The 15,844-nt window shown below is 37.7% G+C and overlaps 1 protein-coding gene across 2 annotated transcripts in view; it reads left to right on the forward strand.

Annotated features, from left to right (window-relative positions):
• The window catches only part of RANBP3L (RAN binding protein 3 like), a 290,513-nt gene that overhangs the window by 241,788 nt on the left and 32,881 nt on the right, over positions 1 to 15,844 (forward strand). Inside the window, exon 1 of one of the 2 annotated variants that reach the window (XM_011286498.4) lies at positions 1,611 to 2,660. The exons of the other annotated variant lie outside the window; for it this stretch is intronic. Coding sequence (XP_011284800.1) covers positions 2,570 to 2,660 — 91 coding nt within the window. The 5' untranslated portion in view covers positions 1,611 to 2,569. Of the gene's footprint in view, positions 1 to 1,610; positions 2,661 to 15,844 lie in introns of those variants that run through there. 2 annotated transcript variants of the gene reach the window in all.

A 15,844-nucleotide genomic window follows, 5' to 3' on the forward strand; every position in this document is an offset into this window, starting at 1 on the left:
TATATTTCAGACACCACCTGTACCTCCAACACTGCAGCTGGGAGTCAGGAATCTCTATGACATTCCCAGAGTAATTACAGTGCTCAGCCAGGTTGGAAAATCAAGCTCCTAGATTTTCAGATACACTCCCAAATCCTACTCATATTTTTTGTTTTAAATCTATTTCTTTCTCCTCAGGCTACAGCCAAAGACAAAACAGGAATCTCCTTATTTTCTCAAGTCTTTATATTCACAGAATAAGTATTGAATAACCTCTTGCATTGTTTGCCAAACATTTGTTTCATTTGACAAATGAAGACACAAACTCAGAGATGTTAAGTACCTGGTTCGAGGTTACACAGTCCACTAATGGAGCACCAGGGCTAGAAGGCTGGCTGTTTTAGCCTCTGTGGTCAGCTGACCATTCCTTTTCCCCCTTCTCCCAGCTTTACATCCAAGCGTAAGAAGAATGGAGGCATCTAAGGGCTTCCTTGAAAAATCAGACATAAATCAGGGTAAATGTAAGATATTAATCCCCATGCAATATTTTCTCTTAGAGAGAATCCTACACAGTGAAAAAGACTTATGAGACATATCAACCAAAGACCATGTGTAGACCTTTGGGTCCAGTTTGAACAAAATGTAAAAATGTTTTGAAATTATTGATAATGATTAAATCCAAGTGATGGGCACATAGGGCTTATTATGCTATTCTTTCTACCTATATATACCTATATATATACACACACACACACACACACACACACACACATATATATATATATATACACACATATATATACATATATATGCACACACATATATATATTTAAATTTCTCGCTATAAAACTTTTTTTTAAAAGAATCCATTTCTCTCAAGGGCTGACTTACAGTTTTATGGGTTATTTGACTTACCTATATAATAATATGCTTATCAGTGAGGTCCGCAGCTTGATAGAATGTTGATAGCTTTATGTCACTCTGAAAGAAAATGCTTCAGCCTTCTGCCATGACTGCTGTGAAGCAGGAGATAAATGCCAACCGTTAAAGCAGAAACTATGTTTCCTCTAACAATTGGAATCTCTTTCAAAGTAGCTAAATACTTCTATAACCTGTTGTACTGTGAGGGGCCCAAAACAGGTAGACTATTAAAATAATAAAGGTGGTTTAATAAGTCATGGCAATTATGAAAGAACAATCACACATATCACAAGGGTTTTTATAAGTCAGAGTATGTTTGGGGAATTGTTCATCGCCTCAAAGCGGAAGGAGAACACCCATCCAGATCCGGCAAAGAGGTAACCTTCTAGTTAGGGTTTCAAGCTTAGCACCAATTTCCAAGTGCGCCCAGGAAGCTGTGGAGCTCAGACTTTGAGGCTAAGCACTCTGCCCTTCTCCTTCATCCTGGCCCACCACCTCCGTTCAGAATCTACAAAGAGCTGTGGAATCTTGAAGGGCAGCATCTAGTAACGTTCATTACAATTTCAGGGGTAACAGCTTCTGAGTTAAATGAAAGGTGTTTAGGGTTTGTTTTTAAACAGTAATTAACTATGCTATTATTTCAATGAATATTTCAATGAAATATGCTATTTCAACACAAGAAACCACTGGAAATCTCTTTGTTTTGTGACCTAGAAGTAGACATGGAGAGTCTAAAGGGAATCAGAGGTAGATTTCTGGGAAGATAATGTTTTATGTGTTTATTTGTCTTCCAGAACTCCAAATAGTTGCGTTGGCAGGCAGACTGCTCTATAACTGCCCCCTTCTGAAGACTCAGAGGTGTTTACAGAAACTGAAAGTCCCAGCAGTATATTTCCATGAGCTCATTACCAGTTCCGCTTATACCCTTCAGATGTTGCATGTGCAAATGAACATCCATGCAGTATAAACCCCTGCCTTGAGCTTTTGTTCTAATTACAAAGTAGCACAAGTCAGAAACGTGGTGACTATAACATCAGGGCATCTTTTTAGAATCCCTGCTTTGGTCACTATTATTCAAAGCAACTCCAATGCCATTTCTTGCCTGCCTCTTTATGCTAATCAGCCTAGCTCCCTCGGCCCCTCCTCCTTCAGCTTCCTTTAAGAACTGTTCACTTTCAGCTGTCACAGAGGGTAACTCAGACCAGGCTTGGAAATCACTGGATTTAACTCAGCAGCACTTTTTAAATTTTGTGTATCTTATTCTAGCAGTCCTCTCGAAATACTAGAGGCATTAGGTTTCGTGTCAGCAGATGGGTCAAAACATTGCCAAAACTGTAATTGGTTAGAAATAGTTACTTTGTAGGATTTTACACTGTAGAGGGGAAAGCTTCAAAGTACTTTGAAATGAAAGACAAATTAAGCTGTGCTTTTACCCAAATGAATTGGCATCTTTGTATGTAGGGGAAGTTATATTGGTCAATATTTATTTCAAGAATCATGACTAGAAAGCACTTGGAAGTTTATTAGAGAAGTAAATGTTTTACACTCAAGGACGGGATCTGCATGTACCTCTGGGGCTCTGGGTGTCTGGTGAAGACCATTTTAGGTGACTAACCAGGGGAAGGAAATGTCCTAGTGATACTGGAACCACAGCCGTATTGCCAGCACCATGTCTACTGCACAGAGAAAAGACAGCAGGCACCTGTTTAACAGTTTTTACACCTGTAAACTGAAGCTTCCAGAAGACCAGCGACAGCAAGGTGAGTCAGCCAGGCTAACGCGTTCTGTGACCTGGCCATTTGCATTCCAGGAGGAATGGTAGGCTGGGGAAGTGCCTGGGGAATCTCTGGTTGGAAGATGCTTTATAATCTTTGATGTTTTTTTTTTAACTCTGAGAATAGACATAATAGTAATGCATAAGGGTGAGTTAACTTGGGTTCACTCCTGGTTTTTAAAGGACTATGGGAGACTATCAAGAATGCTATTCCTTGGACTTGTCCTTCTGAGGCTTATGTGCTGAGACTTCCAGCCACTGTTGTTTTTCTAGAGTATGCTATATTTGTGTAATTCAAAACACCCATCCAGGGAAGGCTAAATCAGCTACAAGGGGAATTTGCTGAGATTAGCTTTATGTTACACTGGAACTGTCTTCCCTGTCCTGCCACTAATGGCACACTTTTGGATTTAAAGTTGAAGCCTAATTTTGCCTGGATCTCTGACTCACTCACTTGTGGGAAAAATAAATATATTCTTGGCTCTTTCCCTGTTACGATGTAGGAACAGCTGGAGAAAGACAGTGAAAAGTGTCACATTTCACATGATGGGCACTCATTCAGACTAAGCTATCTACCTGGCAGTCATTTTCACCATCAGTCTTTTTTAAAATTTCAAATCCACTACCCAGCCAGCTGCATCAATTAGTGGCAGATGGCTGACATGAATAGACAAGATGATCTTTCCAACCCATTCTGGCACGGACAGCAAAGGACACTTGAAAAAAAGGCAGGGTGCTGTCACAGATGACATCATCACTCCCCAGAGGTTAAGGATTGGCCCCGGACATTTCTAACGTGCCCTTAGACAGATCCACTGATGGATCTGTCTATGTAGGGATCTAGGCTGCAAGCTCTTTATTTACTTTTCCACAGACACGGTTTTAGATTTTAGTGGCGTGGACAGAGCTGGCTAATGGGCTGAAACCTCCCATTTCCAAGGTGGCACCTGTGTGCTAACGTTTGCATGAAGGTGTCAGGCCACTTTCTTGCATTAGTTCCTGGACTTCACGCTGTACAAGGCTTACCATAGTGGGGGTAGAAAATACTTTGTAATAAATGGAAACAGCAAAAACTTTTGAGTATCGGTATCATCAGGGCTGAAATAAGTCATTTTAAACTAACTGCTTTAGCATGTAAAGTCCTGGAATGTGCCAGAGTTTAATCATAGCACTATAAAAGTTGTGCTCTTCTGTTAGTAAACGCTAGTCCATCATAGGTTTTTGTTGGCTGTTCATTTTGTTTGAAATGTTTAAAGCTACTTCCCCACTCCAATTGCTAATGTAATATTTATTATATAAAATTTGCCAGGGGGAGCATAGAGGAGATGGTTAAAATCACCACCCAGAGAGTGTTGTTCTTAACCTTTTAGTGCATAGTCTTCCAGCCTTTTCTTCTGTGCCCACGTACAACGTACTCTTTTGCTTGATTTTTAAACAAAATAGAGTTATTTTATATATAACATTGTATGAACTGCTTTTTAATTTAATAATTGATTATGAACAAATTTCCATGTCATCATTCATGCGCATATATTCTTCTACAACCTTATTTTAGCTATTTATTCATTCATTCATTCATTCATTTAAATTTATTTTTGAGAAAGAGAGAGAGTGTGAATGCATAAGCAGAGAAGAGGCAAAGAGAGAGGGAGAGAGAGAATCCCAAGAAGGCTCCACATTCAGCATGGAGACCGACACTGGGCTCGATTCCATGACCCTGAAATCATGACCTGAGCCCAAATCAAGAGTCCAGTGCTCAACCGAGTCACCCAGGTGCTCCTCTGCAGCCTTGTTTTTAGCAGTTGTATGCTCTTCCTTAAATGGATGTAGTAAAATTCCTTTAGGCAATTCTCTATGATTAGACATGTATTTTATTTCTATTTTTTCCCTTTTACAAACAACATTGTGTTTAACCTAAGCAAATGGATAAATCATTGCAGAGGTAAGATTATTTTCTTGGGATACATTCTTAGTGGTGGAATTGCGAGGTCAAAGGATATATATGTTTTTTTAAGATTTTTGTTGTTGTGGGGTTTTTTTGTTGGTTTGTTTGCTTATTTTTTGACAGTTGGCCCTCCAGTCAGCAGTATAGGGGTATATTCTCAGTAATATTGGGTATTATTTTTATTTTTCCCCAATTTTCAAAGTGGAAAATACTATGCTGCTGTGGTTTTAATTTAAGTCAGGCTGTCTTAATGTTCTCTTCCTTTATTGGCCATACCCAGAGGAGACTGGAAAAATCATTATGATGACATACTTCCCAAAATACCAAGAAGACTAGAAGTCTAGTCTTTTTTTCTCAGACTGAAGCTTTTGCCTAGAATATTTTGAAAGCAACCATATTCTTCCACAACTGAGTCTCAAAATATCAGTCCCCAGAAACCACAATCCATAAGGTTGTAAAGCACATGAATGCAATTGAGAACAGTGTTCAACGGCATTGACTACTACAAGAACTGTCATCTAGAGATCTGAATTGACAAGTGACACTGGGCAGTGTTTGCTAGGCTGCTGAGTAGCATTCAGTTACTCTTCTGGAGTTTAAAAGTATTCATTGAGTATAGTGGCCTTGATTTTTTTTCCTCCAAGGTACATTGGCACCTTGCTATTATGCAAAGTTCAGCAGAGGTCCAAGAAAGCAAAGCGATTGGTTTCAGAGAGTGAAGTCTGGCTATGAATTTGTTTATGGAGGCATTCTGAGTTTGTGGCTTTGGCCTACCTCCCAAACCACACCAAAGTTCCAGCTTTTTAATATACAAACCATGATTAATTGGCATTTAACTCCTCAGAGGGCATAACCAGATTCAACACATAGGTACTTTCTAACCCTCCCTGCTATATGGTGAAGTGCTTTATGTTATAAAATTGTACTTTTTGGGTGATCACTTAGATAAAAGTCACTTATTGTTTAGCAACTATCTGAACAACGACTATGCAAAGCACTGTGCCAGACATGGTACATCAGTTGAACCAAGCCAACTAAACTATGGTTTCCAGTCCCCATAGTATTTGCATTCTATAACAGCAGATGCTAAACAGTCCAGCACAGGAATCCAGTAGGCTTCTCTCCCTACTTGTTGCTGTCTTTATAGATTCTTCTGTGATAGTTCAAATCTATTTATCTATAACATTGATCTGAGATCACATTTATAAACATTAACTTATATGTCTACAAAGCCTCAACAAAGTTCAGTTCATATTACATGTGCTAGGTAGACTTAACCATACTTATGTTTTATAAACCATGTTTATGTTTATATACTTTAAAATTCACAAAGTAAATGTTTAGAATGCTTTAAAAATTACACAATTCTCAATACATTATCTTATTTAATTTTTGCAATAGTCAGGTGAGGTAGTGTATTAGTTAAGGTTCTCCAGAAAAACAGAATCTCTAGGATGTGTGTGTGTGTATGTGTGTGTGTGTGTGTGTGTGTGTGTGTGTGTATAGATAGAGATCAAAATTTATTTTAAGAGATTGCCTCACACAATTAGGGAAGATGGAAAGTCCAAAATGCACTGTGTGGGCCACCAGGCTGGAGTCCCAGGCAAATTGCTGACCAACATTACAGTTGAAATCTGAAAGTGGTCTGCTGGCAGAATTCCCTCTTGCTTAGGGCAGGTCAGTCTTTTTTATATCCAGGCCTTTAGCTGATGGATGAGACCCACCAACATTCTGGAGGGCAATCTGCTTTACTCACAGTCCACCAGTTTAAATGTAAATCTCATCCAGGAGCACCTGAGTGACTCAGTTGGTGAAGTGTCCAACTTCAGCTCAGGTCACGATCTCACAGCTTGTGAGTTTGAGCCCCGCATTGGGCTCTACACTGACAACTCAGAGCCTGGAGCCTGCTTTGGATTCTGTGTCTCCCTCTCTCTCTTTGCCCCTCCCCTGCTCATGCTCATATATAGCTATCTCATAAAATCCATGATTTTTGAGATACAATGTTTAATTTTTTTTTATTGATCCATATCAGAGAAACTTCTCTGCAGATATTCAAGATGCATTAGTGTTCCTTCTGATTTTTCTTGTTCTGACACCAACTGGGTGTACTACAATTTAATTAAATTCTGTCATTATCCAGAGTTAATGAAGACTCCAGAAGTTAAGGGCTCAGTCTCAAGAGACCGATCCACTTAAGTGCTAGCTACAAATTTCAGGTGTCTCCAAGCCACCTCCATTTCTGCCTGGATGACTACAAATTTAAGGCTTCCCACAACTCTCCCAGGTTTGAAAATTTGCTAGAATGACTCACAGAACTCAAGAAAGCCCTATACTTATGATCACCATTTTATTATAAAGGATACAAATGAACAGCCAGCTGAACAGATACATAAGGCAAAGTGTCGGGGGTTTCTGAGCACATGGAGTCAGGGTATCCCACTCTCTCAGGACATCAGTAAGATCATCAGCCAGGAAGCTCCAGTAAGCATGGTGTCCAGAGTTTCCACATGGGATCTTGCTACATTTGCATGATTGATTAAATCAGTGACTATGATTGAACTCTGGCTTCAATCTCTCTTCCCTCTCTGGAGGTTGGAAATGGAAAGTAGGGCTAGAAGGTCCAACCCTATACAACCTTGTTCTTTTTGGTGTGGCCAGCCTCTCCCTTGAGTTTCCTCGTTAGCATAACAAAGACAAATGGCCATCAGTTAGGAAATTCAGAGGGTTTTTCAAGCTCTGTGCAAGGAATGGAGAGCTAAAACCAGATCTATTCTTTATTACATCACATTTTGGCTGTCATTTTCAGGATGAATTCTTTTCTTAATGTTAAGACAGTTTCCTGCAAGTCAAGGAACACAGATTAACGCCCTCAACCACTTATTTATTCAGTACAGTTTTTACCAAGAGCTGGGAGCTATATTAGACACCAGAAATGCAAGTTTTTCTGCCCAAGTTTATTTTCTGTCATGTGCTTTTTTGAGGAATTCAGTAATAAGAACTCAGCTAATGGTACTTTTTCAACTTTTTGGGTGAAAGAAAAAGTGATTTGACTCCATAATATTGTGACCCTGCTGCATTAATCCTCATTCTGTGTATTTTGGCCACACTCTTCTTGAGGGTTCCAGAAGGCACTTAATTTAGCTTTGAACTTAGTAAATATAAATATAAAGGCTAAGTGGGGCATGTTTACTGTGAGACCAAATTTGCTCTGAGTCTAAACCATAAAACACAAATTATATTTAGATTGCCGCAAATGCACTATTTCCCTTGAAAATACTCTGTGAACATTTATGAATATACTTAATTTAGAACACTTAAAAAATTTAAGTGCTAAGGAATGAAGATACAACCATGAGAAAGGAAACCCAGTGGTGGCAAACAATGAAATAATGCCTTTTATATGAAAAGATAATGTGAGATACACACATTATGCTTCTCAAAATAGATTTGTATTAGCTTTCCTTCTTTGTGATTCTAAAACAGTGAAATGGCATAGACAACATGACATCTTTTGGGTGATACATGGCTAAATAAACGAGGATCAGAGGAAGGAACCCTGCACATGTTTCTGTTTTTCTTCCACCAAAAGGGAACCTCAAAGTGGCTCAAATGAGTTTTGTTCTATCTACAAAACCATTACTCACATTAAAAAAAAATTTTTTTTTAACGTTTATTTATTTTTGAGACAGAGAGAGACAGAGCATGAACGGGGGAAGGTCAGAGAGAGGGAGACACAGAATCTGAAACAGGCTCCAGGCTCTGAGCTGTCGGCACAGAGCCCAACTCGGGGCTCGAACTCATGGACCGCGAAATCATGACCTGAGCCGAAGTCGGCCGCTTAACCGACTGAGCCACCCAGGAGCCCCCCATTACTCACATTTAAAGGCACAAATTGGTGGAAACAAATATAGACCATTTAAAAATAACTAGAAAGGAGAGAACTCATATTCTATTAGATTTGATCGTATTCAAGCTCCCACTCAGTGCAGGAATTCTTTCCACTAAGCTTTCTTAATAGATGGCACATTTATGAGGATCTGAAATATATATATATATATATATATATATATATATATATATATATATAATGGTTTAAACTCCATTTTCCCACTTCACACTCATTAGGATGGCTACTATCAAAAGAAAAAAATAGAAAATAGCAAGTGTTGGCAAGAATGTGGAGAAATTAGAACTCTTATACACTGCTGGTGGGAATGGAAAATAGTGCATCTGCTGGAAAATAGTATGGAAATTCCTCAAAAACTGCAAATAGAATTACCATGTGATCCAGCAATTCTACTTCCAGGTATATCCCCCCAAAAAGTGACAGCAGGGAATCAAACAGGTACTTGCACACCAATGCTCATAGTAGCATTATTTACAATAGCCAAAAGATTAAAGCACATCTTTCCATTAAGTGAATAAACAAAATGTGGTATATATATATATATATATATACACACAAAAATATTATTCAGCCTTAAAAAGAAAGTAAATTCAGATACATGCTACACCATGGATGAATCTTGAGGACATTATGCTAAATGAAACAAGCAAGTCACAAAGAGATGAATACTATATGATTCCACTCATATGAGATTGCTAGAGTAGTCATTTTCAGAGACATAGAGCAGAATGGGGGTTGCCAAGGGCTGGGAGGGGGAATAGGGAGTTATTATTTAATGGTATAGAGTTTCAGTTTTGCAAGGTGAATACGTTCTAGAGATTGCACAATAGTGTGAATCAGTTAGCACTATTGAACTATGTGCTTAAAAATGATTAAGATGGTAAATTTTAATGGTATGAAAAAAAATTTTTAAGCCATTACTGGCCAAAGCCATCCCTAATTATGTTTCTGAATTTGGGCTTAAAAAAACAAAAACAAAACAAACCTTCATTTTTCCTATTCCTAAAACCAAAACTAGAAGGAAATATTCTGCTCATCTCTGATTCCCAAAAGCTATTTCTTTGAAAACATTAATAAAATTAATAAGCTCCTAATTTTTACAAAAAAAGAAACAAAACATTACCAATATCAGGAATGATATAGAGTGTCATTATCGATCCTACAGCTATTAGAGTGATAATAAAGGAATATTATGAATAACACTGTGCCAGAAAGACACCAAAAAAAAAAAAAAATTCAACAGCCACTCACATAAAATCCCCAAAAGGATTTAGAATAGAAAGGAACTTCCTCAACCCAAAAAGAACATTTTCAAAAAACTGACAGCTAGTATAGTGCCTTCATTGTCAATGAAAGACTTAATACTTCCCTATGAAGATTGGGAAGCAAGCAAGGATGTCCACTATAGTCACTTCTATTCAACATTATGGAATAGGACTGAAGGTCTTAGCCAATGTACTAGGTTAAGAAAAAGAAATAGGGGTGCCTGGGTGGCTCAGTTGGTTGAGCATCTGACTTCGGCTCAGGTCATGATCTCATGGTTTGTGAGTTCGAGCCCCGTGTTGGGCTCTGTGCTGACAGCTCAGAGCCTGGAGCCTGCTTCGGATTCAGTCTCCCTCTCTCTCTGCTCCTCCCCCACTCATGCTCTGTCTCTGTCTCAGAAATAAATAAACATTAAAAAAAATTTTTTTTAAAAAGAAAAAGAAAAAAAATAAAAGTTTTATATTTTGGAAGTAAAGAGGTAAAACTATATTCACAGATGAACGATAGCTGGTATAGGAAAAACTTTAGGAATCAATTAAAAGAAAAAAAAAATACTACAACTAATAAGTGAGTTACCAAGATCACAGATAACAGCATACAAAGTATACTAAAAACAACTATATTTCTATATATTAGCAAAGAATAATTGGAAGTTGGAAACTTTTAAGTATTCCTTTAGTAGTACATTTTTTATAAAAAAATAGTAAAGGAGTTATTAACAAAAGATGTGCAAGACCTGTACACTTAAAACAAACATTGTAGAGAAAAGCTAGAGAAGATTGAACGAAATACATAAATTGGAAGGTTCAATTTATTAAGATATTAACCCTCCCCAAATTGATCTAGAGAGTCAAGGCCATCTCAGTCAAAATTCCCGCAGACTCTTTTTTCATTGACAAGCTAATCTTTAATTTATAAGGAAATGCAAAGGACCTAAAATAGCTAAAATCTTGAAAAAGAAGAACAAATTTGATAACTTATGCTTTGGATTTCAACTTATAATAATCAAGATGGTATAATATTGGTATAAGCATAGAAAACTTATTATTGAAACAGAAGAGGGAGCCCGGAAATTGACTCACTCATTTTTGGCCAGTTTTTGACAAAGATATTGAGATAGTTCAAAGAAGGAAAAGATACTATTTTTTGTAATACCCCTGGAACAAATAGCCCTCATTACCCACCTCACACAAAAATTAATTTGAGATGAAATATGAAAACACAGAAGCTTAATCTATAAAACGTCTAGAGGAAAAACATGGGAAAATATTTTCATAAATTGGAACAGGTAATTTTTACAGACACAGAAAGTATTAACCATAAAAAATAGATAAACTGGACTACCAACATTAAAAATATTTGTTTTCAAAAGATTACATTAATACAAGAAAAGAGAAACTGGGAGATGAGTGCCTGCGTGGCTCAATTGGTTAAACCTCTGACTTTGGCTCAGGTCATGATCTCACAACTCGTGAGTTCAAGCCCCATGTAGGGCTCTGTGCTGACAGCTCAGAGCCTGGAGCCTGTTTCAGATTCTGTGTTTCCTCTCTCTCTGCCCATCCCCCTGCTTGTGCTCTGTCTCTCTCTCTCTCTCAAAATAATAAATAAACACTTAAAAACAATTTTTTAAAGAGAAACTGGGAGAAAACATTTGTGATATATAGATCTGGAAAAAAAGCTTGTAATCAGAATATGTAAAGAACTCAATATAAACAATTTGATTAAAAAATAAGCAAACAATCTGTCAGACACTTCAGAAAAAGTACATATAAATGTCTAAGAATCACATCAAAAAATGCTCAACATAATTAGTCATCAGGGAAATGTAAATTAAAACCTCTGTCAGATATCACTTCCCATTCACTAGAATAGCTAAAATTAAGAATGCCAATGATACTGTGTTGCAGAGACAGTAGAGCAATCAGAACCCCCATGTATTGCTGTAAAGTGATACGACCACTTTGGAAAATAGTCCGGCAATTTCTTTTATCGTTAAATCTACGCCTACCCTATGATAACCGATCACACTTAGTTATTTTCCCAAGAGAAATGAAAAGCAAAAAGCTTAGAGAAGAATGTTCATGGCAGATTTTATACCTATGAGCTCCAACATGTGAACCACTCAAATGTACATAAGCCCGTAAATGGATAAGCCAATTGTGGTACGTCCGTAGACTGGAATGTTATCCAGGAGTAGAAAGCAGTAAGTTGCGGTTACACATAACCACATGGATGAATCTGAAACTGTACGACATTTGGGGGGATGAAGCCAAGAGGCTGGTCTATGGGGTGAAGGACCAAGGGCTTGGCATATGTGCAGCTCATACAGCAGTATGCTGCCGCGCATGGGCTGGTAAGCTCTGGCGGTAGCATAGACTCTAACCCTCATGCTGTGTGATGGAAGGCCATCTCCTGAGGATGCTGTAGACATCTCAGATGGAAAATTCTGCTAGGGCAACTGCAAGATCCCTTTCAAAACCAAGATTCTGTGGTTTGCCCCCAATTCTTTCATTCATTTTGATGTTGTCTCCTCAACGGTGTTGTGCAAGTTCTTTGGGAGCAGTAAACTGGGTTTATACTGGGAACCACTCACAGCATTACATGTCACCTGTAAACAAATCATATTTTGTCATATGTCATCCTAACCCAAAAACTCCAGAGCCTGTGCTATAGCCCGAGTTTCCTTCCTCTCATGTGGGCTCATTTAAGTACCTGCAAACCATCTGAGTGATGGCTGGCCCTTGAACTCAGTTTGTCATTCAGTTTTAAATGTGTTGCTATTCGAGTCACCAGTTGATCTGTATGTAAACCGCTCACCACATCCGAATGTCTCCCAAAATGGGTATTTAACTCTAAAACAATAGGTAAGAAAATGCAGCAGTATCAGTGCAAACACATCAGATCAGAGCAGGTGGCCTGCTTACTGGGCTAGCAGTTTTCACTGAAATTTAAATATTTGCATGATATATGTTTCTTAAACTGCACGAAGTGTGAAAGATTGCAATGTACCACTTTTGGAACTGGGCCAATATGGCCTTGGAGAAATGATTTAGATTTTAACAAAATAAATAAGAAGTATCAAAAACTCCAAATTAAACAGAGGCTAAGCAATAGTCATTATTATAACTCACTTTTTTATTTAAACTGGGGACTCTATTCAGAATAAAGTGCTGGCTCAAAGTGCTCATTATATTAAATCATTAACTTGACTTGAAATCTTAACATTTAGGCCAGGTAAATTTCACACCTGACTTGCTTTTTAATGAAATCTATTGGTAAAGCTAGCATAATAACCAAAGGCAGGATTCAAAATGCAGTAAATACTCATATCCAGTAAAAAGCTGCATTCCTTCTACCCAATGATCAGATATCTCACCCTGTGTAGATGGTCAATAACTAAGCACAAGGTCATAAGAGTGAGATCTAGATTACTGACAAGAGATGATGATAGTCGGAAGATATCTTTTGATACTAAACCAACATCAAAGAGCATGAAACATGCATCTGTGAATTGGGCCAGAAGGAGACAGAGGCTAAACTGTAACTGATGAAATGGAAACTGACCTATATACTCGAACGGGAGAGCGAAAAGATTTTTGTAAGTCTCCCGTATCACTGCAGAATGGGCTTCAGGTCCTAAAAGAACCCACAGCTAACAGGACACAAGTTCCTTTCCCTCAGCAGATGCAGAGAAACTACCAAGTCTCCAGACATGACAGCTTAGTAACTGGATTGTCCCTCTTGAGTAGGAATCTGTAATGACTGGTTTCAATAATTGGCTCCAAATCCTTTCTTGTTCTGATAAAAGGAAGTAGTTCATAACAAGAAGGTATGTTACCATCTGAAGAAAAAAGAGTAAAGCAGGGAGACTTGATGGAAAAGGACCATTTTGGTCTAGGCCTGTCTGTGTTAAACTGTAGTTGACTTGCAGAGAAATGAAGTCACAGATAAGGATTTATGTGTATGTGTGTTTTTATAAATTGAGTGTGGGTAAGACATACCAAAGCTACAGATTATGAGGGTCTGTTAGTTCAACAAGACCGACTTTGTCATAAGGAACTTCATGTATGAAGTATGGATTCAAGTGTGGATTAGTTTTGGTATTAGTTGCCATTTTTCTTTCTGAAAATTGAATACGCTAAAATTAATTAGTAGAGGTGATTGTTTTGATCTTAGGATGAAGCAAAGTAGATTTTGAGGGACTTGCAGAAAGCTCTAGCTACAAATAAAAAGAGAAAAAAAGCATAAAGATTTAGAAAACAAATCTTCAAAAAACACCCATAATAGATGTGCCGATGTCTTTCTAATTTTGTAAACATTTCTTATATTTTAAGGTTTAAATTCACGATATTGTTATTGTCTTTTACTTTGCTCATAGCAGGCTATTAATGTTTATTTAGTAAATCAATACTTTTTCCCCAAAAGTTCATCCAAGTGATTAATATTCCCAAATTACTGAGTGTTCGAGCTTTAAACTCCACTTGGGGCAATGGATCTTCACATACTAGAAAACTGAAAGCAGAGGAGAGAAGTGACTTACTCAAAGTTAATAGCTAATGCAAAGAGCCGGTACTATACTTCTACATTTGCTTGAGAATGTTATGAAGAAAGGGCCAGCATAATAAAAAGTATCTACAATGCATTAAAAAATTAAGACAAAATAAACTTGAGTTGTACCTTATTTAAAAATACCCACAGAAAGAGTATCTACTTGTGTAATAATCTTAGTATTAAGCAGGTAGAGAAAATGATGAGTATATGAGGGAGGGGAAGGAGAAACAGGAAGAGGGAGGAAGGGAAAAGCGCAGAGAAGCAAGGAACCAGGCGCTAGAGAGAAATATGCAGCCAATTGAGAGCAAAGAAAGGAGAAGAAGCAAATGAAGAAAAGCTGATTTAAAAAAAAAAAAAAAAGGTCCAAAATGTGCTACATACATACACCGGGATATTATTCAGCATTAGAAAGGAATGAGATTCTTCATACATGCTACAGCATGGATGAACCTTGAAGATACGCTAAGTGAAGTAAGTCAGGTACAAAAAGACACAGATTGCATGATTCCACTTCTACAAAGTGTCCTAGGGCAGGTGGATCCACAGAGTCAGAAAGCAGAGTGTGGTTTGGTGGGAACGCAAGCTGGTGCAGCCACTCTGGAAAACAATATGGAGGTTCCTCAAAAAACTAAAAATAGAACTACTCTACGACCCAGCAACTGCACTACTAGGCATTTATCCATGGGATGCAGGTGTGCTACCTATGCACCCTCATGTTTACAGCAGCACTATCAACAATAGCCAAAGTATGGAAAGAGCCCAAATGTCCATCGATGGATGAATGGATAAAGAAGATGTGGTATATATATACAATGTAGTATTACTCGGCAATCAAAAAGAATGAAATCTTGCCATTTGCAACTACGTGGATGGAACTGGCGGGTATTATGCTAGGTGAAATTAGTCAGAGAAAGACAAAAATCATATGACTTCACTCATATGAGGACTTTAAGAGACAAAACAGATGAACATAAGGGAAGGGAAAAAATAATATAAAAACAGGGAGGGAGACAAAACAGAAGAGACTCATAAATATGGAGAACTGAAGGTTAGTGGAGGGGTTGTGGGAGGGGGGATGGGCTAAATGGGTAAGGGGCACTAAGAAATCTACTCCTGAAATCATTGTTTCACTATATGCTAACTAATTTGGATGTAAATTAAAAAAATAAAAAATAAAATTAAAAAAAAAAAAAGTAGAGTGTGGTGACACAGGCTCTGGGGAGAGAGACATGGGGAAATAGCACTTCGTGGATACAGAGTTTCAGTTTAGGATGATGGAAACGTTCTCAAGATGGACGGTGGTGATAGTTACGCATCAGTGTGAATATACGTAATGTCACTGAACCATACATTTTAAATGGTTAAAATGGTAAAATGTTATGTATATTTTCCCACAATAAAAAAAAAAAAACACTTAAAAGAAATGAATTGATTACAGGATCTCCTCTAATATCACAATAGTTCACTGACCATGAAAACTTGAAGGAAAGAAAATGAATAGATT

This window comes from Felis catus, chromosome A1, assembly GCF_018350175.1.
Source record: "Felis catus isolate Fca126 chromosome A1, F.catus_Fca126_mat1.0, whole genome shotgun sequence".
In the NCBI taxonomy this organism is placed as follows: Eukaryota; Metazoa; Chordata; class Mammalia; order Carnivora; family Felidae; genus Felis; species Felis catus.